Raw genomic sequence first — 26789 nt, forward strand, 5'->3', positions numbered from 1 at the left:
CAGGATTCACTGGAACTCGACTCTGGGCATGCTGATCATGGCCATCTGCGGTTGCTCCGAGCGGGAGGCGTCGAGGCTAACAGCCTGGAAGGTGCGGACGTCCACCAGAAGCCCATGTGCGAGAGGAAGTCTGCACCCAAGATGGCAGTCGGGAGGGACGAGACGGTGAACCTCCATGCGAAATTTCATTGGCTGATCTGGAAGTGGACTGTCTTGTCTCCATACGTCCGGATTTCTGTTGTGTTGGTCGCACGGAGGGGAGGTCCACGAGGTCGGTTCCTGGACTCGACAGCCGTGGCCGGGATGACGCTGATCTGGCCTCCAGTGTCAATGAGGAACCGCTGGCCGCTAACTGAGTCCCGCAGGTAGAGGAGGCTGTGTCCTTGGCCAGCCGCCACACCCATTAATAGCAGCCGGCCTGGTCGTTTCCCTGGAACGAGGAGGGCTGACGACACTTCCGAGCCCTGGCTCACCAGCACTGGTAGTAGAAGCATAGGCCTGGGGCAGATGCTGTGGCCTTGGTTATGCTCTTGGGGGCCCCTGCAGGGGCCGGATGCTCTACCGCAGCACTAGGGGTGGGCTTGGTGTGGTCGAGCCCATGCCTTGTGACCTGCTGGACCGCTGAGCTTTCCGGGAATCGTGCGAGCCATAGCTCTTGGGCCTTCTGGGCGACCTTCCTTGGGTCGGTGAAGCTCTTCTGGACCAGCAGCAGACAGGTGTTCCCGGGCATATGGTCGAGGAAAATGCGCTCGAAGAGTGGGCAGTTGGTGTGCTCACCCATGAGCGCCAACATCTCGTCCATCAGTTCCATCAGGGACCTGTCCCCCAGGGCGTCGAGGTGTAGCATCCAAGTGGCACGCTAGTGTCTGGATAGTATGAGGGATCCAGTAAGCACTCGCTTGATGGTCTCATATTTGTCTTCGGCAGGTGGGTGCTGAATGGGGTGCAGCACGCGTCTGGCGGTGGCCTGGTCCAGGGCAGCGACCACATGGTAGAATTTGGTCGTGCTGGATTAAATCTGGCGGAGATGAAACTGAGCCTCCGCATGGCCGAACCAGGTCTCCGGGTCCTGAACCCAGAATTCAGGCAGTTTCACAGCTATAGCCCTGATCCCAGGCTCGCTCACGATGGGTTCAAAGACGTTAGGACAAATCGGGGTCACCAATTGTAGCAGCAGCTCCACTGCTCCTGCAATAACACACGCAACCAGACGGGTTGAGCTCAGTGAGCAGACTGGTTTATTGCAGGCTGCTGGGCTGTACTTATACTCCCAGCCTGGACCTGGCTGAGAACCGCGCTGGAAGGCGCTGACGTCACCCGGGCGTCACGTGGTCCTCCAGCACAGGCTTCTGAGCCCCGTGCTGGGAGGAAGGGAACACCCCCGACGGCACCATTTTGGGTGGCTGCCCCGTCATGTGGCTTACAAGCGGGGCCGGTTCGCCTGCCTAGTGGTGAGCCGCCACACCAGATTGGATATACCACCTAAAACAAGTGTGATTGACAGCAAATCCAATGTTGTTCTCGGACAAAGTACCAAAAATACTATGGATGCTGTAAAACTGAAATAAAAAGAAAAAATGCTGCAGTCTCAACACATCAGGTGGCATCTTCAGAGGGTTTTATCAAATCAATAAGCTTTCATCAACTTAAAACTGTGACTGTCTCTCCAAAAATGCTTTTGATCTGCTGAGTCTTTCCAGCATTTTTTTTTTCCTTTTGTTTTAAATGTTTAAATCATCCTTTGTTATTTTCTTTCTTAAGTGTTCTGGGTCACAATGCTGTTAAATAAGTTCAAGTTTATTATGATCTGATCGTACATACACAACCTGATGAAACAATGTCTCTCGAGACTGTGGTGCCCGCACAAAAACACACAATACACAGTTCATAATGATCACATATGTATAAATATTTGGGATGATTTACATACTTTCCATCAGTCTCACAGCCTGCGGGAAGAAGTTATCCCCCAGCCTGGCAATCCTGATTTTGAGAAGTAAGATTAGATTAGATGGGTAATTGAGGGCCAGTATGAATATTGAACCAAAGGATGTATTTCTAAGCTCTTTGATTCTCTAACATTCCCAGCTGAGAGAACAGGGAACTAATCTCTCCCCTGAATGTTGTCAGAATCAACCAGCTTGTATCATCGGCTTGGTGAATCTACCTGTGGTAGGCCTCTGACCTAAAGGCAGGAATTTTTCCATGTTTGGACCCAAATCTGTGTTAATCTCGTGTGCTGGGTTAGGGAAGCAACTCTCAGTGAAAACATACACTGTAAGGAGAGAAGATGCTCATCAGTGAACCAGGTAGCTGCTGTTTACTGGCAAACCTTACACATCAGTAATGGAGCAGTTCCCAATGAACTCTATTCCTGCGGAGAGTCTACACCTTCAGTGTGATGGGTATTTAAAAGCGATCTCACTCAATAAAATCAATCTCCCCTTCCTCTTTGTGTGTGCGTGCGCATCCATGTCTTTTTCCCTTAGTCAAATGGTCCCTTCTGTTCTTTTCCCTGTCCATCTTCCTTCCTTCTTCCACTGTGTGTCTCCTTACAGCCAGCTTTCCACTCTCCAACTCACTATCACATCCCAGCCACCACCCCGTCCCATTTGTCTTGCTCTCAAACACTTTGAAACTAATAATAAAATGGTATGTTTGGAAAACAGCGGACAACCACCACCTTGCTAATGGTTTGGATCCAGTTATACAGACAGCAATTCGACAGCTGACGGAATCGGCGAACAAGCCCTGTAAAAAGACACCTACCAAACGCAGCACGCTGATTATATCAGGAGTTTCAAAGGTAACCTTCCTTGCTAATGAGCAATTTGGACTGGTTTCAGGAGCTCGTAGGGTTGCTAATTTAACCTTTCTCCTTTATCTGCCAGTTTTTACGAAGTAGTAAGGCAATCAGCAACTTTGAAATAAAACATTAAAACTTAAAAGGCTATATCAATGATATACACAAGCTGTATTGCTGATCAGTGATGTGCCCTATGGAGTCATGTAACTGTTCATGGGTAAAGGGACAATTAAAAGTTCTTGTAGCTTGGATATGTTGGATTGATAGGTTCATTAAAAGTTTTGAGACACAAGTTCATATTTCCTGGAGGAGGAAAGGTTTGTAGTTGATGGCAGGACATAGGAGCTAATCATAAACTGTAATCACAAGCTATTGATTTGTTCGATTATGATATATTCTTCAAGAAGGGACTGGATGATTGCTCTTGCATCTACTGGTGATGAAAGCCAGTGGATAGAAAGTATGAATTATTCTGCTTGGTTAAGACTTTGCCTTAATTTTAAGGAGGTCTTATTTTTTTAGTGAATCTTTTCCATTAAAACGATCATTAAAAACGTATTTTTGACCAATCCTTATCTGTCATAATATTTCCCTGTGTGGCTTGGTGCCAAAGTTTATCTGGTACTGAATTTGTAACATTAATGATCTATATAAGTGCAAGTCATTTGTCCTTGAGATGTTCCTAATATTTTATTCTGGCACCCTTATGTCATTTGCACAGCATATGATTCAGGGTACACAGAAGTACACATTAAATGTCAATGTCCACATTAATTTATTAGCACTGCAAAATGTCCAATATGATTCTTGGAGAGTGATCATGCAAAATATGGCATTACCGAACCAAATAAGTAACTTTAAGGAATGCCTTGAAGAAGTAAATGGAGAACCAGAGAGATTTAAAGTTCAAAGTTATGATTTATTGTCAGAGTACAGTATATACGTGACATCATATACACCTTGAGATTCTTTTCCCTGTGAGCCAGGCAGAATTTCAAGAAAATATACATATGCAAAAAAGAGAAATGTAAACAAAGAAAGAATTGTCAACAAACTGCAATACAGAAAATAAATATTTAATAACAAATAATGTGCAAAGTAAGGATCCTTAAATGTGTCTCTAATTGAGTTTGGTGTTTAGGATACTGATAGTGGAGGGGTAGAAACTATTCATGAACCTGGTGGTACAAGTCCTGTGGCATCTATACTTCTTTCCTGATAGTAGCAGCAAGAATAGAGCATGTCCTGGGTGGTGTGGATCCTTGATGATTGCTGCTGCTCTCTGACGGTAGTGTTCTATGTAGATTTTCTTGATGATGGGGAAAGTTTTGCCTGTGGTGTACTGGGCTATGTCCACTACCTTTTGCAGGGCTTTCCACTCAGAGGTATTGATGCCCCTATACCAGGCTGTGCTTTCTTCAGAATTCCATTAGTGTATTGGGTCCAGGAAGGGTTAGTTAATATTGGGATTCCACAATCAGCTAGAATTGGAAGAACAGATATCATAAAGCTTTAGGACTGAAGGAAGTTGAGAGAAGGGGAGAGTTGACACTACAGATGGAAAGAAAAGTGAGTGGAATTGTCTGCCTCCATATACAAGCTGACGTCTTCTCTTTCTCTCCGACCCAGTCCCCTATTGATCAGGACGAAATGGCTCTCTCTGTGGGCTACGCAGCTGCTATGGATGCCTCTCTGCAGTCTGAGACAGGGTTGCCTGCCCTGCCCCACTCCAGTGCTCAGACTGTACTGGAGTCACCCAGGTCTACTGATTCTCAGCGGCAGCCAGTCACCCAGGACTTGGACGAGGCTGTTGCGTCTGATATTTCAGAACGACCGTCGGTAGATGATGTCGAATCTGAAACAGGGTCAACGGGAGCTCTTGAAACAAGAAGCTTAAAGGATCACAAAGGTAAACAGGAGACTTAATCATGACATTCTTTAATATCTCTCCCTCTCATCTCCCAATATATTGCGTTACTATGTAAATCTTCTATACACAGCACTGTATACAAGTTAAATAATTGTTTATTGATATGTATCGAGATATAGTAAAAAGCTTCGTCTTGCTATTTATCCATCAACTCAATTTATATAGCAAGTAATAAGTACTGAAGGGAGTAATGGTTCAAAAAGTCAAATAGTACAGGATGTAGAGAAAAGTACAAAGAACAGTGCAGGTATGGAGAAAAGTATGTTAAAAACAGTGCAATGGCACACTTTTTAAATAATGCTTTATGTCATCGGGAGAGGAAATGGTGGACTCTGAGCATTGGTCCCTCAATCTGAATGAAGGGTCTCAACCCTGACCTGAAACAATGACCATTTCTACCCATGCATGTTGGTAGACTTTCTGATATCCTCCAGCAGCTCACAGATTGCTTGGGATTCCACTGATGGCAGGTTTTGTGTTCCTTCAATCTTTTCTATGTCCAGATGATACCAGTTGTTGCCAGCAGTGCAGTGCCCTACTTTACCAAAGTGCTTCTTCAGATATTAAGGTCAAGGGATAGCAATGGATTGATGATATAAAAATCAATGTATTGAAAGAAAGGTGTCACTGGAAGATAGGTGGGAAAACTCCGATATATCTTAAATGGATTTTCCCCTCCCGCAAAGGCAGTGAGCCCAATTGAAGTTTCCCATTGGCTCACCTGATGGATATGTGCTAATACACAGGAAACCCAATTCTGGGATTTTCCTGGTCTCTAGTTCAATACCACACCTGGAGGTACATGCATATTCAGAGCCAGATGTCCCATTAGGAACGTGGAATCTGTTCAACTGCATTCAACATTCAATCCTAGCCTTCAGTAGTTCTGATGAAACCATGTCAACAGATACAATTCCCTGTCCCTTTTGTCAACTGCAGGTGTACCTTTTCATGGGCAATACATATGTTGTCTTGAGGCCAGATGAGATATGTAGTAATAATATCACCGTTCAGTAAAATGCGGGGTTGCAAGAGTCCTTGCAATAGAAATGCTACTCCTAAGTCTTTAGTGCCCTGATTGGTATCTTCAGATATTAAGAAATTAGTATGATTTATTGTAGACTTCATAGGGAATAAAACTATTTAGATATATTAAAAAATCCCAAATCTTTAATCTACTCACAAACGTTCACATGCAATATCACCAACTAAAAATCAAAATAAAATACACAGATGCTGCAAATTTTAAATAAAATCCAGAGCATCTGTGCAGCAAATGGCAAAGTAAATTCTCAAGCTGGTTCTGAACTGTTGGAGCACTATCCACTTGAATGTTCTTTATATTTATATAGTTATGTCCACTTGAATGTTCTTTATATTTATATAGTAATGTATCATTTTTGGCCATTGCTGGTCCTGCCCAGGTTATTCTGTTTTCTCTTACCCTTCCCTGCAGTTGGCTTTCTCCGAAGTGGAACAAAGCTTTTGTTCAGGAAGAAACACAAGCAGAAGGAGCCAGGCTTTAGTCACTCCCACGATGACCTATCCAACGTTAGTGACAGCCCTTCAACTACAAGGAAGAAATCAGGAAGCTTCTCCCGGAAGCTTATCAAACGTTTCTCCTTCAAGTCCAAGTCCAAGTCAAAGGCCAGCACCAATGGAAATACTGGGGCAACTGGGAACTGAATGTACTGGGATGTCCAGATACCTGGAGGCACAACAGCCTGGGCACAGAACAACAGAAGGCAAAGGACAAGGCGCCCTTACGAGACTGTTGCGGTAACCTCTGCCCTGGGTTTCTTTTTAGTGACTTACTATGGAATGATCAGAGTGCTGCCATCATTAATCTGCAATCATATATGCAGTAATGATCTTCTGAGTCTGATGTTGTGTTAATGGAAAAAAGATGGACATTTCAACACTCTAAAGCCAAGGAAGTCTTTCAGTCAAGGACTAAGACACAAAGGCATTTGTTTGGTGACACTAGCTTTGAATGTCAACTTTCTATAAACCTGACTAACCTTTTCCCTATTTTATTTATTGAAAGTCTACAACTTGCCAGGTTTTGGAAGCTGTACAAAATGTTTTCGTAGAAATCCTGTTGTAATGTTTTGATTGGGAAGAATGAATTGTCCTTGATTGCTGCCTGGTCCTGCATTTATTGATTTGTATCTCTTTGACATTTTCAAAATATAAATGAAGAGACAACTGTTAATTCCTTCTCTATTTGAAAGGAAATGAAAACCACCTTGAATTGATGTCGCTGCACTCCTTAGATCTGGAAAGATACCCAAACAAGGGCATAGCAAGATGGGTTATTTACATGGGGAAGTGTGCTTTCTGAGGGAAATGGAGATGATATTAGTCAGTTGCAATCTTTGCACTTTTTGCATTCATTGGTCATATTGGCAGATCACATCCAGTTTTCCTTGTAAGTTGTGATTTTGAATCTAATGCTGGACAAAGCCAAGTGAATGAACAGAGAAAATCTGTAAGGCTAGTAACAGGGATATAGATCTTCAGTTGCAAGGTGAGACAAGATAAACTGAGCAGATATATAGTGAAAGATTAAGAGTCGTCTTAAATGTTGAACACATTTCGTAAAGGGGTAAACAATTTCCAATTGGAGAAGTTTTTGGAATTGATGTCAGGTGGGCTTTTTTTTGTGATGCAGAGAATTATTTGATGTTAAATGCTCCATCTAAAAGGAGATGAATAATAATAGATTCAATATGTCAAAGTGGAAATGAATAAATACTTGAAGGGGATAAATAATGTATAGGTACAGGCAAAGAGGTACTACTTTGATAGCTCTTTCAAAGAGCTGCATAGGCACAATGGGCTATAAGGTCTTCCGTTATGTATTGTTCTTTAATTCTATAAATGTTCCATCAGCCCAATGGGATAGAGTGACTTTGTGTTTAACTTAAATGTGTCATCAGCAAATGCTGAAAATCCCTCCAATGGACAGGAAACATTGGTGGAGAAACAGAGTTAGTATTTCAGGTTGATAAATTTGAGATCATTATAATCAGTTCTGATGAAATATCCTTGCTCTGTGACATTAACTGTTAGCCTCTCCAACACTGCTTCCTGACCTGCAGAGTGTTTTTCATCAATTTTCAGATTTTTAGATTACTGGCAATCATCAATATTTTTGTGTTTGTCAAACAAAAATTATGTACAGGACAGAATTTTGGGTGGTGGGCTGGAATTTAAGAAGTTAAGTTATTTCACTTGAGGTAAATATTATGAGAGACCTGCCCATTTATTGTAACCATTATCGCAATATCCAATGGGCACCTAGACTTTGGCATAGCCACAAGCCCAGAATGATAAAGTTAATATGATGCCTAAGGCATGTTCATGATGCACATTGTATATAGATAGATTTATAACAGTGCAAGGTCTAACATGAAGAACTTGGTGAGACTACCTTTTTCAAATATTTTGTGTCCAGTTCTTGAAGCACGCTGGCTTTATGGAATGGATCCTCGTCCATTCTTTTTTTTGTTTTAGACTTTGTTCTATGGGCAATTACTGAGGCATCTCAATTACCAAGCTTAAGATTGATGACCGATCTAAGATACCCTACAGGTAGTTCCTCGTGAGATACGCATGTAAAAAGCATTGTACACATTTTGAGGCCAAGGGAAGGGTAGTGAATGGATATAATTATGATGTCTCATTGTCTTGGCCCCTACAGTCATTTGGTGGTGCAGATAATGCTTTGGAAATTACTGTCACCCATTTGGCTTCCAGTTCTTGTAGATGGTGGGAGTGGGATGCACACTGTTCTGAAATTAGTTTTTGTTGAGAGTGAAAAATATATAAAAAACCTTAAAAACCTCAATAATTAATCCTCATAGAGATGTGAAATGATAAAGTAATCATGTGAAACAAAGTCTGCAGATGCAATAATTGTAGTAAATACACACACAAAAGTGGTGGAGAAACTTAGCAGGTCCCATAGCATTCATAGCAGGCAAAGATATTTAGGAGATCTGAGCCCTTTGTAAAGATATGAGCAAGAAGCAGGCCAACAGCTAAGAGAACATAGGTGGATATAGATAGGACACCTCTGCCCTTCTTCCCTCTTAACCCACCTTTTTATTCAGAAGACTCTCTGTTTTTTGCTCAAACCTTGACAAAGGGCTTAGGTCTGAAACATTGGCTCTTTTGCCTTCTAGGGATACGGTGGGACCTGCTGAGTTTCTCCAGCACTTTTGTTAATTTAAAATAAGTGGGTGTCTTAATTATCTCAAGAACAACCAGTTTGCTGGCTCAAAACATAAACAGCCCAGAAAATGCAGATGGAGATTTGTGGTAGGTCTGAAAGATGACCAGTCATTATTTTCCGCTACTGGTTTGCAGAGTGGTACAAGCTATTGCAATGGATGGGTTAAATCCAAGGAAACAACATCATTTAAAGAGGGGTCTGTAGGTACTTTCCCATAGATTACTATGGGCTGCACTGTCCTGAATGCTACTTTAAACCCAAACTCAAAAACCTATACATATTTCCTTAACTTCCTTGGAAATAAATATTGATTTAAAAAGTGTACTGTTCACACTGGCAACTGCATGTTTTAATAAAGATTTTGATTTTTTTTTTAATGTGCATATTTACTATTTGCAAAAAGATTAGCTTTGTTATGGATAAAACAACTTCCCCAACTGATATTCCATGCACCATCCCCCTGCGCTCCATGGCTGTGGTGTAACATCTTAGCAAGGTCTTTCCTATTGACTTTAAATGGTTTTCCTTTTTGTAAATAATTTATTGTGAATAAAGTCTATTTTTGGGAAAAAAAAATAACAGTACATAGCAGAACATGCTATTTGACCCCTCTTATCTGCTCAGTTTTCAATAATATTGTGGCTGACTTGATGAAATGTTAATCTTGCCAATGATCCCTACCTTTGGGTTATGAATAAAAGTTATAAATAGCTGCTCGCTTGGGCTTCATACATCAATAATGAGTTTGGCACAGTTCTACCTGAGAGGCACTTCAGGTCAAAGAGTTTATTTCTACTTCCCTAACATTAAGTGCCCAATAACTTAACTGATCATCAATGAACAAAACACTTGCTGTTCTTCTGGCTCCTTCAAGATCCTGACAAACAGCTTCGGATTTAAACGAGGAACTATTTATTCAACCGACAAAGTAGAAGGCTGGATACAAGCAAAATATGGTGAAAGCAATATTTTGGTTAGGGTAAATATATGTGGCTTAGTTCTGTGAAAGGTTGTCAGTTTGGTGGATTTCATGCCCAAATTGGGCTAGTTTTGGAGATTGGACATGGGAAATCTTGGGCATCCTTGGGGGAGCTGTGGGATTTTGGGCTACTTTTAAGGGTGTGTGGAGTCTTTTGGGCGGTACTCCATGATGAAACTGCCTTCACTGAGTCGCTGACAAATCATTTGAGTCAATAAAAGTGTACAGTGCAATTGCAAATTTTATGAAATGTTAATTGTTAATTAAACAAATTTTGGCGATCTTGAATGCCAATATCTATTATAACACAAAGCTTGTATTCCGTTTTGGTATGTTTGAAAATATTGTCAGGTTATCCATAAAGTAATTTATCACCCATTAGTCATTTATAAAACGCATTCATTCAAAATACAGTAAAGCACCCTCCCGTTACCCTGTCTCCTTTTGTCATTATTTGGCCGTACCTTCCCCATCCCTGCTGTCTTTTGCACGCATAGGCTATGACAAAATCCATCAGTCGTTTATTTAGGGCCATAGCTAAATGTAGGCTATAACCCTATTTAACAGTGTAATTTTTGAGTTTCAAATTATCTATCCACTCTCGTTAGTTAACCTTAGCTATTTATTCCTTTAGCTGGGTGTACCCCTCATGGGTAAGTGGAAAATACAAGAAGCAAATTTTAAGAATTGATCCACAAAGTGTCAGGCGATGTTACAAAAGTGTTCTGCTGATGGCAAATTTGTGCCTATAGGGCGACTTGATATCACATAACTCAACTGAAAACCACTGCCGCAATGCAGCACCATTTTTCCATCATCAGAAATCTTTTTGATTTGGGTTGTCATCAAAAAATAGTTTATAATAGCATTAAAACTTAACTGAAATAAGCTGCATACGTTGCTTGCCATTCAAGTATATCAACAGTGTATCACCTGATGGAATTAGTTCGAGGTATATCCGGAAAAGACTTAGCAGTCCATTGTACAAAATGCATTGATTAAAACATGTTCTCAGTCCATCAATTCAGGAAGTTTTATGGCAGGATTTAAATGATGCACCATACTCGCTTATTATTGACAAAACAGAAAAACAAAACTGCATCATGGTTCATTTCTAGAGTTCTAGGATGTGTAAAGTTATGTCAATTTTTCTAGATATGATTTTGGTAGCGGCTGCAACAGCCGTGGCTATTTTTACTGCATTAATGAAATTCCTGATAATGATAAGAAATTGTCAAATGCTAAGTGCATAGGTCTTGGGTGTAATACAATATCCAGTAATACAAGTTCAATCATAACAAAGTTCTGAGATATAAATCCAACAGTTATTCATATCAAATGTATTTGCTATTCTATACATCAGATATGTTCATCACTTGCTCTTAAAGTTATGCCTTGCAATGTAGAAACATACAACTGGTTCTCTCATAGGACTGTTCGCCAAAAGTATAGAAGTATCTATTCATGCATAAATGTTGGCGAAGAGCAAAGATTTTGAAATCATCTGATACAAGCTGGCTTTCAATTGCACCATGCGTTCATTGCATTTTGGATCAGTATGAAGAACTAAAACTTCACTTTCAACTAGTAAAAGATACAGAAAGGAAATACAAAACAGAGTTGCTATTTCAGATATACTGTACACTAAAAAACAAGCGCTATCATGTATTTCTCCAGCCTATATTAAACCAACTGCCCAGAGTGAACAAACTGAGCTTGAAAAAGATAGTTCAATTAAAGTGGTTGAAGAACTTATAGGCTTGTATCGCGTCACTAAGGAGCAGGTGATGCAACCAGCTACTGTTAATACATGGACAATGGCACGAGCTTATAATATCAATCAAGCTAATCATCTTCCAATTGGTGCAGTTAATTTTGGGATCGAATCTCACATTACGCAAGCAGACATGAATATGGAATGCTCTCCCAGTAGCAAAGGATATTAAGATGCCGAATGATCTCATTGAGTTATTGAACCAGATGGAGAAAAGACTTCTATCAAATGTCAAGTTGTTGGGATCTTTAGCTGATTTGAACCCAGCCATCATTCTCAGTTCGAAAACACCACCTTTATCTAAGCTCTTGTTTTTGTCATTGTTTACTAGAAAAGAAAACCTTGAGCTGTCAGAACAACAGTGGAACAATCTTTAATGTCATGGTCAAACAGATGACTTGAATGTTGAACAATTCTGGATCGATGTCATCAACCATATGGATGCAGCAGGTGAACATGATTTATATGAAATAGGTAATTTTGCATTATCACCCTTTCAGCATTGTGACCATTGAAAGAACTTTCTCTTAGATGAACCTTATCAAAATAAAACTGAAAAACAATGCAACAAAAACTGCTGGAAACAATATTAAACATTTGTGCGTATATGCCCAGAAACAATTTCTGTTGTAACAGAGCCAACCCCATCTATGCTGAGTCGATTTATTTTATTTATTTAGCACATTTAACAACTCATGTTGACCAAAGTGCTGTGGAGATCATAAATTACATCTTAACTTAAGCAGCTATTTAAACTGCAGTATAAAACGGGTCTGCAAAGAGTAGTTCACGGACAAGTTTCTCTTGTGTCTTGGTGTGAGCTTGCAGGCGCCTCAGATTGAAGAGACTGCCATCCGTGCGGTACCGGATGTAAACAGCGTCTTCATTGTTGGGGTCTTTCATGGCTTGGTTCAGCATCATGCTGAAGAAGATTGAAAAGAGGGTTGGTGCGAGAACACAGCCTTGCTTCACGCCAATGTTAATGGAGAAGGGTTCAGAGAGCTCATTGCTGTATCTGACCCGACCTTGTTTGTTTTCGTGCAGTTGGATAATCATGTTGAGGAACTTTGGGGGACATCCGATGCGCTCTAGTATTTGCCAAAGCCCTTTCCTGCTCACGGTGTCGAAGGCTTTGGTGAGGTCAACAAAGGTGATGTAGAGTCCTCTGTTTTGTTCTCTGCACTTTTCTTGGAGCTGTCTGAGGGCAAAGACCATGTCAGTAGTTCCTCTGTTTGCGCGAAAGCCGCACTGTGATTCTGGGAGAATATTCTCGGCGACACTAGGTATTATTCTATTTAGTAGAATCCTAGCGAAGATTTTGCCTGCAATGGAGAGCAACGTGATTCCCCTGTAGTTTGAGCAGTCTGATTTCTCGCCTTTGTTTTTGTACAGGGTGATGATGGTGGCATCACGAAGATCCTGAGGCAGTTTTCCTTGGTCCCAACAAAGCTTGAAAAACTCATGGAGTTTGGCATGCAGAGTTTTGCCGCCAGCCTTCCAGACCTCTGGGGGGATTCCATCCATACCTGCTGCTTTGCCACTTTTCAGTTGTTCGATTGCCTTATATGTCTCATCCAGGGTGAGAACCTCATCCAGCTCTAGCCTTAGGGGCTGTTGAGGGAGCTGGAGCAGGGCGGAATCTTGGACTGAACGGTTGGCACTGAAAAGAGATTGGAAGTGTTCTGACCATCGGTTGAGGATGGAGATCTTGTCGCTGAGGAGGACTTTGCCGTCTGAGCTGCGCAGTGGGCTTTGGACTTGGGGTGAAGGGCCGTACACAGCCTTTAGAGCCTCTTTGCAGACGATGCCGCTTTAGTTGCCCATTCAGAGCCAGCTCTTCAGCGCTTGACGTCCTGCTTTGCGGAAACTGCCAAAATGTTTGGCCTGGAAGTCAGCCTGAAGAAAACTGAGGTCCTCCATCAGCCAGCTCCCCACCATGACTACCAGCCCCCCCACATCTCCATCGGGCACACAAAACTCAAAACGGTCAACCAGTTTACCTATCTCGGCTGCACCATTTCATCAGATGCAAGGATCGACAACGAGATAGACAACAGACTCGCCAAGGCAAATAGCGCCTTTGGAAGACTACACAAAAGAGTCTGGAAAAACAACCAACTGAAAAACCTCACAAAGATAAGCGTATACAGAGCCGTTGTCATACCCACACTCCTGTTCGGCTCCGAATCATGGGTCCTCTACCGGCATCACCTACGGCTCCTAGAACGCTTCCACCAGCGTTGTCTCCGCTCCATCCTCAACATCCATTGGAGCGCTTTCGTCCCTAACGTCGAAGTACTCGAGATGGCAGAGGTCGACAGCATCGAGTCCACGCTGCTGAAGATCCAGCTGCGCTGGATGGGTCACGTCTCCAGAATGGAGGACCATCGCCTTCCCAAGATCCTGTTATATGGCGAGCTCTCCACTGGCCACCGTGACAGAGGTGCACCAAAGAAAAGGTACAAGGACTGCCTAAAGAAATCTCTTGGTGCCTGCCACATTGACCACCGCCAGTGGGCTGATAACGCCTCAAAACGTGCATCTTGGCGCCTCACAGTTTGGCGGGCAGCAACCTCCTTTGAAGAAGACCGCAGAGCCCACCTCACTGACAAAAGGCAAAGGAGGAAAAATCCAACACCCAACCCCAACCAACCAATTTTCCCCTGCAGCCGCTGCAACCGTGTCTGCCTGTCCCGCATCGGACTTGTCAGCCACAAACGAGCCTGCAGCTGACGTGGACTTTTACCCCCTCCATAAATCTTCGTCCGCGAAGCAAAGCCAAAGAAAAAGATAAAACGGGTACTGGAGGTTCAGAATTGTACATAGAACATGGTAACAATCGACAATCACCTCAAAACGCTTTTAACCTGGATTTTAAAAAAGTTAAAGGAAGGAGCTGATTTGACGGAGGGAGGACTGCTCCATAGTTTGGGGGCTGCAAGTGGGAAGGCGCGATTTGAGGGGTCTTGAAGTGAAGTAGGGCATTAGGAGATTGGTGATGTAGGAGGGGGCTAGTCCATTAATGTCTTTGTAAACAAACTGGAGAAAATTAAAATCTATTCTGAACCTTTCTGGCAGCCAGTGAAGGGAGGCCAGAATAGGGGTGATTTGGTCTCTCCTCTTGGTTCCTGACTGGAGCCTTGCTGCAGGATTCTGCACAAGTTGCAGACGGGATAAAGTCAACTACATAGAGAGTTAGAGAGAAAATGAGGGCATGATTAACTTCCTCGAGGTCTTTCAGTGACAGGAATGATTTGATTTTGGCAATAGTCCAGAGCTGGAAAAAGATAGCTTTTACTACTGCAATGACTTGTTTGTCAAACTTGAAGGTGGAATCAAAAGGTTTTACATCATATGTACAAATGTTAGGACAATAATGAACACGACAAGTTAAGATTTATAGATTTTTCTAGCCTTGTTTGAGTTTATTTATATCCATAGTTATTGTCAAGTTGCATATAATGCAGGACTTTATAGAGAATCTTCCCTAATTAATTGATCCTTGAAATTTCGATTTTGGGCTAGATTTCGTGAACGGCCTGTGCAATAAAAAATTCGGACATTTGGCAGACAGAGAGGAAGAAAAAGATTGGCAGGTGGAAACATTTCTGATAAAAGAAGAATGAATGTGTTATCTAAAGACCAACCGCACCCGCCGACCCTCCTCACGAAACCCTCACACTGATATGGGGGGAGGGGGGTGAAAATGACGCCTGGCGCCCCCGTATTAAACAAAAAGAAAGCCTGCCAACTCACTCCATACAACTTTCCAACATCTTTTCAAAACTTTGTTGCAGTGAGGGCCGCGTGCACTCTGTGGGTGTCATCCTTGCAGCACCACACTTCAATCAAATGGAGCTAGCGTCTAAACTTTCAATATGTTCAAAGGCCAACCGTGGAAGACTTTATAGACATAAATGACACTTTTTTGGGGTCAAAGTTTTTTTTTAAATCTTTAATTAAACAGTTTGGTTATCAAACGGAAACAGTTAACTAACTCGATCAGGTCTGTGCATGGCCGCGGGTCTGCAACCTCCATGCCTAAGCGCTCTGATATAAACTCCCGAGCCAGACTCGACTTTCACTCATCACCATTATTCAGGATGCGAACGCGTCCCGCTTTGATCCACGCGCCTTTTTCCATTGTAGAAATCAAATCCTCGTTCTGTCGAGGGAACGTTAACCATTGGTCTAAAGCCAGCTGACTTGTCCAATCACGGCTCGGAGCGCGAAGGAACGAGCAAATCCCCGCCGGCCCCGAGTTTATTGTGATTGATGTGGGGAACCACCAATAGGAGAGCGGGATGGTGGTCCCGTTGGCCAATGGACAGCCAGTTCGGGGGCGGACCCTGACGTTCGGGGGCGGGATGACTATAAAGGGGGCGAGCCGCCAAACTGCCAGCGCCATTTTCCAGGTGACTGAAACGAAGCTGAAAATGTCCGGGAGAGGTAAAAGCAGCAGCGGGAAAGTGCGGGCGAAGGCCAAGACGCGCTCGTCCCGCGCTGGTCTGCAGTTTCCGGTCGGCCGAGTGCACCGTCTGCTCCGCAAGGGGAACTACGCGGACCGGGTGGGGGCTGGAGCCCCCGTTTACCTGGCGGCCGTACTGGAGTACCTGACGGCCGAGATCCTGGAGCTGGCGGGCAACGCGGCCCGCGATAACAAGAAGTCGCGCATCATCCCGCGCCATCTCCAACTGGCCATCCGGAACGACGAGGAGCTCAACAAGCTATTGGGAGGAGTCACCATCGCGCAGGGAGGCGTCTTACCCAACATCCAGGCCGTCTTGTTGCCCAAAAAGTCGGGCTCGGGGCCGGCCTCCGGCGGGGGCAGCGGCGGCAGCAAGTCCGGCGGCAAGAAGAGCTCGCAGCAGTCGCAGGACTTCTAGAGCGCCCCATGGCGTCCGGGAGGGTGGCGAGCAGCAGCGGGAGGACTCGTCCCAAAGCCGTAAGAAAAATCATACAATGGACCTTAAAGACTAAACTTGAACCTCAAGGCCCTTCTCGGGACCTCTCACATGGACACGAGGGGCTGAGGCTTCTGGCTTTTCCTGTGTCTGCTTTTGTTTGTTACCGGACTTTATGTTCCACTTTTTAATTTTAAAAAAATCTTCAAAAGTTTCTGATTTCTTGACTTTTTTTTGAGCAAACTTGAAATGGGTCTACATTTTCCCATTGTAAGGGAATGAAATTGTTCATGTTTCTGTTAGATTGGGTTTGGGTTAGTGAGAGTATCAAAACTTGCCACGTAAACAGCTGGAGTTGCATTTCTGCTTGACTCTCATTGAAATTCCCCCCACCCACTCAATTGTCTCCGACAGCATTTAATTGGGGCGCGAAAGTTTTAAGTTGCCATGTTAACTTGTTCGGGTTATTGGCTTGTTCAAGTTGCATCTTCAGTCTATTAACTTGTATAAGTAATTCCTCAACAGTGCCTTCAGGATATTGTGCAGAAGCCTGTAACAATTTACACGTGGCTGTTTGATATATTTTCGCTACTGCAATTTTGAGAAACGGGTTGTGTGCCCTTAATTTACTGAAACGTCAAGTATTAACTGTAATGCTTGCTTTGTCACATGTCTGGCTACTCTGCAATTAAGCTTGTAACAATGTCAAGATGGATAATGTGAGATGGATACAGAGGCAAGAACTGTTTAACTTTTGAAGACCCAGTAAGTTGCCTTTAGTAAGTGTACACTGCTGGTTCAGAATAAAGATTTTTCCTATTTACTTAAAACAGAATTTGTATTGATATTCTGTTATCATTTTCACTCTGTCCTGTCAAATCTTATGTTACACCTGGCAAAGCCATGTCGAGCTTCATCCTGTAGTTAAAAATACAGCTCACTGACTCCTGAATTCATTCCTTGATCTTGTTCAGCATTTGGTGAAACGATCCTCAGAACCAGGGTTTAGCTCACAACCCTGTTAGGCAGCTCTTGGAAATGGTGGAACCCTAATCTTCATGGACAGTTGGCTCCCTTGTTACAATTGTGTGAAATACCCCTGTAAATAATGATAGATGAAAGAATTTTCCTTATGTTCAAACAAAGGTTGAAACAAGTGTGATTTGGGAATTAATCTTTTTACTTTTAAATTTAAATAATGCATGTGAAAATATACAAGTTTTGAAAAAGTTTTTTTTTAAACTTTAATTAAACATGCATTATTTAAATTTAAAGTAAAAAGATTAATTCCCAAATCACCGGAGCCTCTGTGGGAAAACCCAAGCAGACACAGAACTTACAAAGACAACATGCGTTTAAAGTCCCAATCGCTGGCACTAAAGGTGTTGCGCTGACTGCTATGCAGAGAACACACAACATGGGATTCAAACCCTGTTCCTGATTGCTGGTGCCATAAAGGTGTTGCACTAACCGTGCTGTCTTTTGCAATACCTGGTATATTGAAAAAATAAATAAACTTGCCATTCTCCAAGTTGATATTGTTGCTATCACAGAACTTAATATGGCCAGCTCCTTTCCTGGCTTCGTGCCAGAAGAATTGGGATTCTTGTCAAAAATGATGTCAAGCATCGTGATGCTTTTTTGTGGGTGGAGTATATAGTTTGCTGCTGCCCCAGAAATAAATTTAATTGCAAGTAGAAGAAATAAAGTAAATTATAGAAAAACAGGTACGTTACATGTCACTTCTCCACAGAACCCCTATTGTAAACGATGCTAAAGTACCACACCTTGAGGTGTGTGCACAAAATGACATGGTCTTGCGCTGATTATTCTGGTTTGCTTAAATTTTAAACTTGTACAAAAGCTGCAAATGGAGAATGGAGAATAAAATAAATGTTTTCACATCAGAAATGTGATTTTTGATTGAATGCTAAATTAGACAATTTGAACCAGTGACTAGATTTGGTTGTACAATTAGAATCTAAAGCTGATCAAATTTGTCAGGTGGGTGATGGAAAGTAATAACTTGCAGTTGTCAAACATTAATGGGATGAAAAACATTTAACTATATAACTATTTACGGAGCGGAAACAGGCCATGTTGGCCTTTCGAGTCCGCACCGGTTCACTAGAACAACTCCACTAGCTCAAACCTCCCGCTCACCGCCAATAGTTGAGACAATTCAACTCCTGTGATGGAATTAGCAAAGGCAGAGTGTTGTTGCTCAATTCCTTGACCTTCCTTTCCTTCATCTTGACACTCTGCAGTCTGGCTTTCAGCAAAACTGCACTGAAGGAAGTGAAGTTTTGAAAGCAGGAGTTGGGTGAGAGTTGAAGGACTCCACACCTCACTGCTCTTTCAGAGGGAGTCCCAACTTGCACACAATGACTCAAGGCACGTTTGTTCTGGATCAGGGCACATTTTGCTCTCTATTGTTTCTTGCATTCATTTACTGAGTTGAGGTTATGGAAAAAGATTATGATGACCAGTAACATTTGGTGGTGTCTTTTATATATATATATATATATATATATATATATATATATATATTACTTTACTTTGGCTTGGCTTCGCGGACGAAGATTTATGGAGGGGGTAAAAAGTCCACGTCAGCTGCAGGCTCGTTTGTGGCTCACAAGTCCGATGCGGGACAGGCAGACACGATTGCAGCGGTTGCAAGGGAAAATTGGTTGGTTGGGGTTGGGTGTTGGGTTTTTCCTCCTTTGCCTTTTGTCAGTGAGGTGGGCTCTGCGGTCTTCTTCAAAGGAGGTTGCTGCCCGCCAAACTGTGAGGCGCCAAGATGCACGGTTTGAGGCGTTATCAGCCCACTGGCGGTGGTCAATGTGGCAGGCACCAAGAGATTTCTTTAGGCAGTCCTTGTACCTTTTCTTTGGTGCACCTCTGTCACGGTGGTATATATAAATAAAAAAAGTTGCTCACCTGATTTTGCTTGACCTGCTGAGTGCTTTGAACACTTTGTTCCATTCACAGTGTATTTTGTAGTGTTTACTAAATTATTTATAAGTCATTAGGTTTGCTTATTGCAGAAATAGTTCCTGGTTTACTGCTTATAAATTAGCCTTGCTGTCTAAAAGGTGTTCAATCCCAATGGGGGAATTGGGTGAATGTTGATGTATTCACCAGTGGGAGAGTTCTAAATGCACAAATATAACAAAAGGACCTACCTGAGTCTTGGCAATGTAGAAATTTCTTGCTGTAAAATCCCATTTTATCACCAGAGTGGTTATGATTAGTGGCAAAACTGGTCCCTCCCTCTAGTTGTGGCCTATCTCATTTGCTCGAACAGCTCTCTTAACATGTACCAATTTAGGATCCTACTGAATCTTAGCCTCATGCAGGTGTCTTTGAAAGTGTGGACTATTCCAGATCTCTTTTTAAAAATTGCATCATGACTCATTCCTTGGTGCTGATGCAGGGGACGTGGAAAATTTATTTGCTCCACTCAGACAAATCCATCAATTGTAGGCTCAGGCTTTTCTCTCAACTTCTCAATGTTTACATTTCTAATCTGCCTACTGTGATAAGATCTATTTATAACTAATCTTTTGTCCATAGTGGGTAATTGCCCTGGTTCAACATATTCCAACATAGATTGCTCTATCTATCTAGTTATTCATACCATAGGATGATAATGGTTCCTTTCACTCACTTTGGGGTTTGATGTGTGCACATTGGAATGACTGTACAGGCCTATCTTTGATAGACACTGCTTGCCACATACTTGGCACGTGGGACATAGTGGGCAGAAGTTCTGTGGTGGTGCTACCTGTGCCTTTCCTCTTGCCTCTGAGCTTATTCTCAACAATGTTCACAACTTTTCTGATGGTATCCCTCGAATGTGAGTGATCTTGAGCCAGATCCTTCCATGTTGATGGAGCACTCTGCTTTCTTAAGGGTCCTGTGCAGAACATCTTCGTTTTTGGATACACTGGACAGTTGGCCATACAATGTGTCCTTGGACAGTCTTCCATCAGGCATTCTAGCAACGTGTCCTGCCCAGCGCAGTTAGGCTGACATCAAGGTTGAAATTGCTGGCATTCCAGCTCAAGAAAGGACCTTGGTATTAGCGAACTTGTCTTGCCAGGTGATCTTTATCGGAGAATGTAGGTGATGCTACTGCAGTTGGTCAAGCTGACATAAATGGGTGATTATGGGCACCATATCTTGCATCCATCTAGCAAGGCTGATGTGACAATGGCCCTGTATGTACAACTTGTACTTGCTGGCCAATCTGATCTTTCAGCTGACCAAAGGCAAAGCAGCCCTTTCTGATTCTTGTCTCAATCTCTACAACTAGAGAAGATGAGGATGTTGTGCTGCCCAGGGAGCAAAACTTGTTGATAACATTGAGACAAGTGTCACCAATGAGGACAGTTGGTTCTTCGTAGCTTGAGCCAGGGACCAGTTGATACAAAACTTGTCTGATTGTCAATCTGAAGCTCTTGGCAGCACTGGTAAAGCGACAAGTCTATGAGAGAGTGGGAACCAGTGCAATCATCCGCAAACTGTGACTCACGTGCCACATTGTCCCTGACTTGTTTTTGCTCAGTCTTGCAGTTGAGGAGACCGCCATCAGCCTTTGTAGGAAAACCCTAACTTCAGGTCTGTGGCATTCTGAAGGACATCAGTGAAGAATAGTCCCAACCGAGTAGGAGCCAAAACACATTCCAGTTTTACGCCATTGCTAATGGGGAATGGATCTGACAACTATTGATGCGGGCATCCATACCTTTGTGGAACTGACAGATGATGGTTAGGTGTAGGGGGACTGAATTTTGGTAAGAGCTTCCATAGGCCATCTCTACCAACAGTGTCAAATGCTTTGGTTAGATCAAATATGACATAGACATCATCTGCCAACTGTGCTCAGATCTGATTATAACTAGATTGTGCACAATGGATAATTGTCCTAGTTCAATATATTTCACCATCGAATTAGTGCACAGTACAGGCCCTTTGGCTTACAGGGCTGTGTTGATGTTACGGTTTGTATTACCAGCTGCTTAGAATTTCCCTACTCCCTAACCATCCATTTTTCTCTGGTACGTTTACATGTAAATAGCAGCTCTACAGCTGCTGTATAAAGAGATGAGACCAAACTGGGATGATGCTTCTAGAATTCTTTGAAGCTGTGCAAGTTAGTATTTGACACCTGAAGATTGATAGCCGCTCAATTCTGATGGGAGAATGACTCAACTAAAATCTATCCTTTGACTGGTAACTCCTTCTTTGTACCTTTTAGTACAGATTCTTTAATACTGATTTAGGGAAGGGAAAGAATAACTTGTTCATGAAAATTATGTCCAAATGAAAACTATTCTTGACCATGTAGATCTTTCATATTTAAGGTTAAGTATTGAATATGAACAAGTGAGTTAACCCATTTTGCCTTGACTCAGTGACCACATTTATGCAATTTGGAAGGAGGATTAGTGGTTAATAAAAGAAGGAATTGATTTCTTGCCTGCTGTAGAGGTTTACCAACTATAATTGCCTACTGCGATTGAAGCTGAAATCAAATTGAGAAATGAACAGAAAATGAAGATCCTTATTTTGACGTCTCTTTTAAATTCCAGCCGCCTTGCAAGAAGGGTCTAACTAGGAATCATAATATTCTGCATCTTAAATCTAATTATGCTTTCAACCTGTGTATTCTGGGCTCAATTCTTTGATTATTAATACTTTTGTTTCCTTCAGCTGTTTTCAAGATGTGGAATTAGAGCATAGTAACAGACCTTCCCGCCCATGAGTCAGTGCTGCCAAAAATACACCTAATCAATCTACAACCCCCACCCCCCTCACCTTGAGTTTGAAGGGTGGGAGGAAACTGGAGCCCACCTGGAGGAAACCCAAGGGCAGAACATACAAACTCCTTACAGACAGAAAAAGATTTTAACCTAGAGCACTGATGGTGTAATAGTTTAGTGCAAACTGTACTCTGCCCAGCAACTGGATGTCATTCATCAAAACTGTTTACTATTTTGAGCATATCTGATAAGATCATTACAGCATATTTTTCTTTCATCCCTGTCTAAATCAGTTAAGTACCTAATGTTTCAATTTCACCACCATCCCAAGCAAGGGATTCCAGGCACCTACAACTTTTTTATTTAAAAAAAAACTTACTCCTGGTGTCTCCCCTAAACTTTCCTTTCCACCTTGTATGTACTTTGTCTTGTGTTTGCTATTCCTGCCTTTGGTGGGGGTGGGGGGTGGAGGAAGAAGGTGCTGATAAGTTGCTCCTAACCTTATGGCAGCTAATTCTGGTTTTGCCTACAAGTTTTTACTTTTCTGGACCTACTCCATTAAAGCTGCCTATCTAATGATCTCTAATTGCTCACCCCTTGGCCTAGAAGAGAAATCTGTCTGATGATCTTTACGAGTAATTAATCAGTTCTGATTTACTTCTGGTGTTCATATTCAGAGAACTAGGTGTCAGTGAGAAGGCCAGCATTTAATGCTCATTTCTAATGCCTCAGCCATTGTAATGAACAAAGGGGCTCTCAGCGTTCCAGTATGAAGTTATTGCACTTGTGTTCCGATGCATCTGTTAACTCCAGTCTTGAATACTAAGGCTAACAAAGATGCTGTTGACAAGTTTCTTCAGTGCTTTTTATAGATGTACTGCAATGTGCTGGAGGTGTTGGGTGGGAATATTTAAGTCAGCTGAAATATCAATGAAGCAGGTTGTTTTGCCAAGAGTAGTGACAGGCTCTGTGATTTCTTTATTTCAAAGTCTTTCTCGTGTCATAAACACAACATATTTCACATAGACACCAATGAAACAACTTTATCTGTACGCATTCATAGTGTCAGCACCATTCAAGAAACAGATTTGTTAAAACTTGGAGTATGCTGGTAATATACAGTGAATAAGAGCAACTGGTAATAAGCTCCAGTTTTAGGAATTGCAATTTGCATCAATTATGATTTTTAGACAAATAGAGGAAAATTCTGGGGGGAAAAATGCATGCTTACTTTCAGAGTGGTCGTTTACACAGCACTTTTACACTGCTTTCCTGTGTTGCAGAGTTTGTCAATGTCATATTTATTAGCCCAGTTTCTTATGGAGTGCCTGTGGTCAATTTACACTGCAGTCGCTGTAAAAATGTGTAGTAGTATTAGTGGAAAAATTGCATAATGGAATTTAGGAAATAAATTTGGTTGTATGTTTTGACACTGCCAACAGAGCAGAAAATAGCATTTGAATCTCTGCTATAAAACTGGATGGATGTCTCCCTCAAGTGGTGTAAGTATTTTATTGCAACCACAAGGTTTTTTTTGTGAGGAGGTCCAAATTGACAAAAGTGAAACATCTAAGGATTACATATGTGTAGAAATTCCTAAGGTAATTTCAGCTAATCTCCATACCACGAGTCCACTGGTTGAGAGTAAGCCTGCAGTTTCTTGAGTTAGATTTGTCTGGTAGTGGTTAAACCCTGTGCTGACTTCATTCATTTCAAGAGCAAGAATCAGCTGAAGCAGTAAGTTTTGGATAAATTGTTCAATAGAATCAACTTGGATGTGTTTTAATTGTTTTTTATATATTTTATAATTTTCAAACATGTATTAGTATCCCAATACAGAAAAGTCAATCAAATATTCAAATTAAATTATATATGCTACAAATTATACCCCAGTAAACCCCACCAACCTCCTCCCCTCAAATAATAATCCCCAAAATAAGAAAAAAATACGTGGTCCCTCATCGATCTTTCTCTTCCCCCCGCCAAGGGAGGGGGGGGAAGTAAGGCTGGACAGGGGTGCACTAGATAGGGTGGTCAGACATCCAGTTTTAGGCCAGACAGTCTGACTTTTGAGCCGTCTATCCTCCATCCGGTGCCACCTTGAGCCAGTCATTAATTTGCCCTCCATTTGGGGGTGTAGGCCCTACATCCCCAAATGGAGTATAAATTAAGGGGCAGAAAGTGCGCTTAGCAAATTAAATGCACCATCCCAGGGACTGCAGCTGTGCATTGCCGGCTGGCACATGCACGATGAGGGGAAATGTGATGGCGAGGCATGGTTCATGCCAAGTATGTCTCCCCACCCCATGCTGGGGGGGTGGTGGTGGCTGTGATGAAACAGGTGAGGGAAGCACTATTTTATGTTAACCCCCCCATGTTATTGACCCCTTATCTACCCTCTGGCATTTGAGGAGACCCCTAGTCTAGATCATGTATTTTAATTGTTAAGATGCATTTAAACCTGAACTGTTTTAAGTGTTTTGTTCTAATGTGTTACAAACCAGTACCAACTCGATACAATTTTTTTTCAGTTATTTTTTATTTGACTGTCAAAGATAACTAGATGAAAACTAAACACCTCCATAAAGAAGGGAAGAACTATATACTGACTGAAGAATTTGTAACCATTCTTTACAAAATGGTAAAGGATCAGGTGAGAGAAATTTCTCTTCACTTTGCATGATTTTTCTAACTTCCTTCAATCTAGAAATCCTCCATGAACTCTGCAGTCTACTAACTGTTCCGTGAATTCCAACTGCTGAAGCGAGCTGCACTGATTCACAAGCAAACCGGGTCACGGAGATGCAGGCTTGCGTTGGTTTAATATCGCAATGGATGGGAGTGATGCTGAGAGAGTTCCAGTAAAGATGGTTGGTTCAACTCACTCACAGCTTCTGTGTGTTTTTTTTTGGTTTGCTGCACAACACACTGACCACATTGCCAACAATTTTTCTTTCCTGATGATAGACTGAAATTGCCTCTCTCTCCAGGCCTCACTACTTTGACCACACTTTGAGTCAGTGTTGCTAATATCAGCTTATTCAGCATTGCTTTTTTTGGTTTGATTTTTTTTTAGGAATTCTAGTGTGAAAATAGCATTTTTATTTAAAAATCATTTGAATATTTTTACTCAAGGAAGATCATTGTTAATTAGCAAGAGATTTGTATGTACATAAAAGACTGATTCACAGACATTTAAATATTGAGTGGAGTTTGTTATGATTTTTCAGCTGTAACCACATTTTTCTGTACTACTTTTGACAGTTTGGCACTATGTGCTTTCATTTCCAATTGGAAGGCTATGTTGACCCCTTTTGAAAAGTCAAGTTTTGATTAAAGTCCAAATCTATTGAATTTTCTTTGGAACAGACAGATTTCCATTCTCAATTCAAAAAAGGTGAGCTTAAGATCAAAACTCAAAACATTAATGAATATATACAGATGTGGCATGAAGTTTAGGGCATTTTGGCTGTTAATGTTGATCTAATATTAAGTAAATGGGCCCCACAACCCAACTTGCCCATACTGACCATAATGTCCTGTCCATACCCCTTTTAACCTATCCTGTCCATGTGTCTTTCCTAATTTTGTCTTGCATGTTGCAGTTCACTGCCTCAACCACCTCTGGCAGCCGGTTCCATGCACTAATCCCCTCTTTTTTTTTAAAAAAAAGTTATCCTCTGGTTGCCTAGCTGCATAAAGGATACACAAATAGACAATTCACCATAATGCTGCGAAAACTAGAGTTTGAGTTGTAGTGAAAGCTGTGCTCGGGTGGGTCTTTATTCTCTCCTCATTTGAGGCTGAGGTGGGACCTTTTTTAAAAAGAGGTCCATAAAATCATGCGGGGCATGGATAAAATTAATGTCCAGTCTTTTTCCCAGGGTAGATAATTCCAGGGTTACAGGGTGTAGGTTTAAGATGAGAGGGAAGAGTTTTAAGAGAGAGCTGAAGAGCAACTTTTTCCACTTGTCAAGGTCCATATCTGGAATTAGCTGCCAGAGGAGGCAGGGCATGATTTTGACACTCACAAGGGATTGGGACAGATATATGGATAGGAGCTCAGCAGCACATGGACCTAAAGTGGGCAAATGAGAGAATGCCATCTTGGTTGATATGGACGAGTTGAGCTGAGGGGCCTGTTTCATGCTGGATGATTGACTAAATATTTTGCAGTAAGTATAATAAAGAACGGAATTTACAAGATTAAATATTTAAAAAGACGCTAAAATAATTGTCAAAGGTTAAGCATAGAATTGTGAAATTGGGAGCTGAAGAAATGATGGTCCACAGAAAATTATTGGTTCAAAGTTAAGTCATTAAATAGTAATTATAGCTTAATTTCTCACAACTTGCTCAACGATGTAACATATTGAGGACATTTTACC

The 26789-nt window shown here is 41.9% G+C and overlaps 2 protein-coding genes and 1 long non-coding RNA gene across 6 annotated transcripts in view; all 3 read left to right on the top strand.

The window, feature by feature from the left end:
* The window catches only part of c2cd2l (c2cd2 like), a 104357-nt gene extending 95011 nt beyond the window's left edge, over positions 1 to 9346 (top strand). For all 4 annotated transcript variants that reach the window (XM_069894999.1, XM_069895000.1, XM_069895001.1 and 1 more), the window contains 3 exons: positions 2670 to 2806; positions 4436 to 4715; positions 6193 to 9346. In XM_069894999.1, coding sequence (XP_069751100.1) covers positions 2670 to 2806; positions 4436 to 4715; positions 6193 to 6422 — 647 coding nt within the window. In that variant the 3' untranslated portion in view covers positions 6423 to 9346. The remainder of the gene's footprint in view (positions 1 to 2669; positions 2807 to 4435; positions 4716 to 6192) is intronic.
* Positions 9347 to 16012: 6666 nt separating this feature from the next.
* h2ax (H2A.X variant histone) lies at positions 16013 to 17468 on the top strand. Its single transcript, XM_069895003.1, has one exon. The coding sequence runs from the start codon at positions 16034 to 16036 to the stop codon at positions 16613 to 16615; it is 582 nt and encodes a 193-aa protein (XP_069751104.1). The 5' UTR covers positions 16013 to 16033; the 3' UTR covers positions 16616 to 17468.
* A 3443-nt stretch (positions 17469 to 20911) lies between these two features.
* LOC138741858 (uncharacterized) lies at positions 20912 to 25285 on the top strand. Its single transcript, XR_011343822.1, has 2 exons — positions 20912 to 21432; positions 25109 to 25285. It is a non-coding gene; the product is annotated as an uncharacterized lncRNA (long non-coding RNA).
* Positions 25286 to 26789: the final 1504 nt, after the last annotated feature.

Source organism: Narcine bancroftii, chromosome 8, assembly GCF_036971445.1.
Source record: "Narcine bancroftii isolate sNarBan1 chromosome 8, sNarBan1.hap1, whole genome shotgun sequence".
NCBI classification, from domain to species: Eukaryota; Metazoa; Chordata; class Chondrichthyes; order Torpediniformes; family Narcinidae; genus Narcine; species Narcine bancroftii.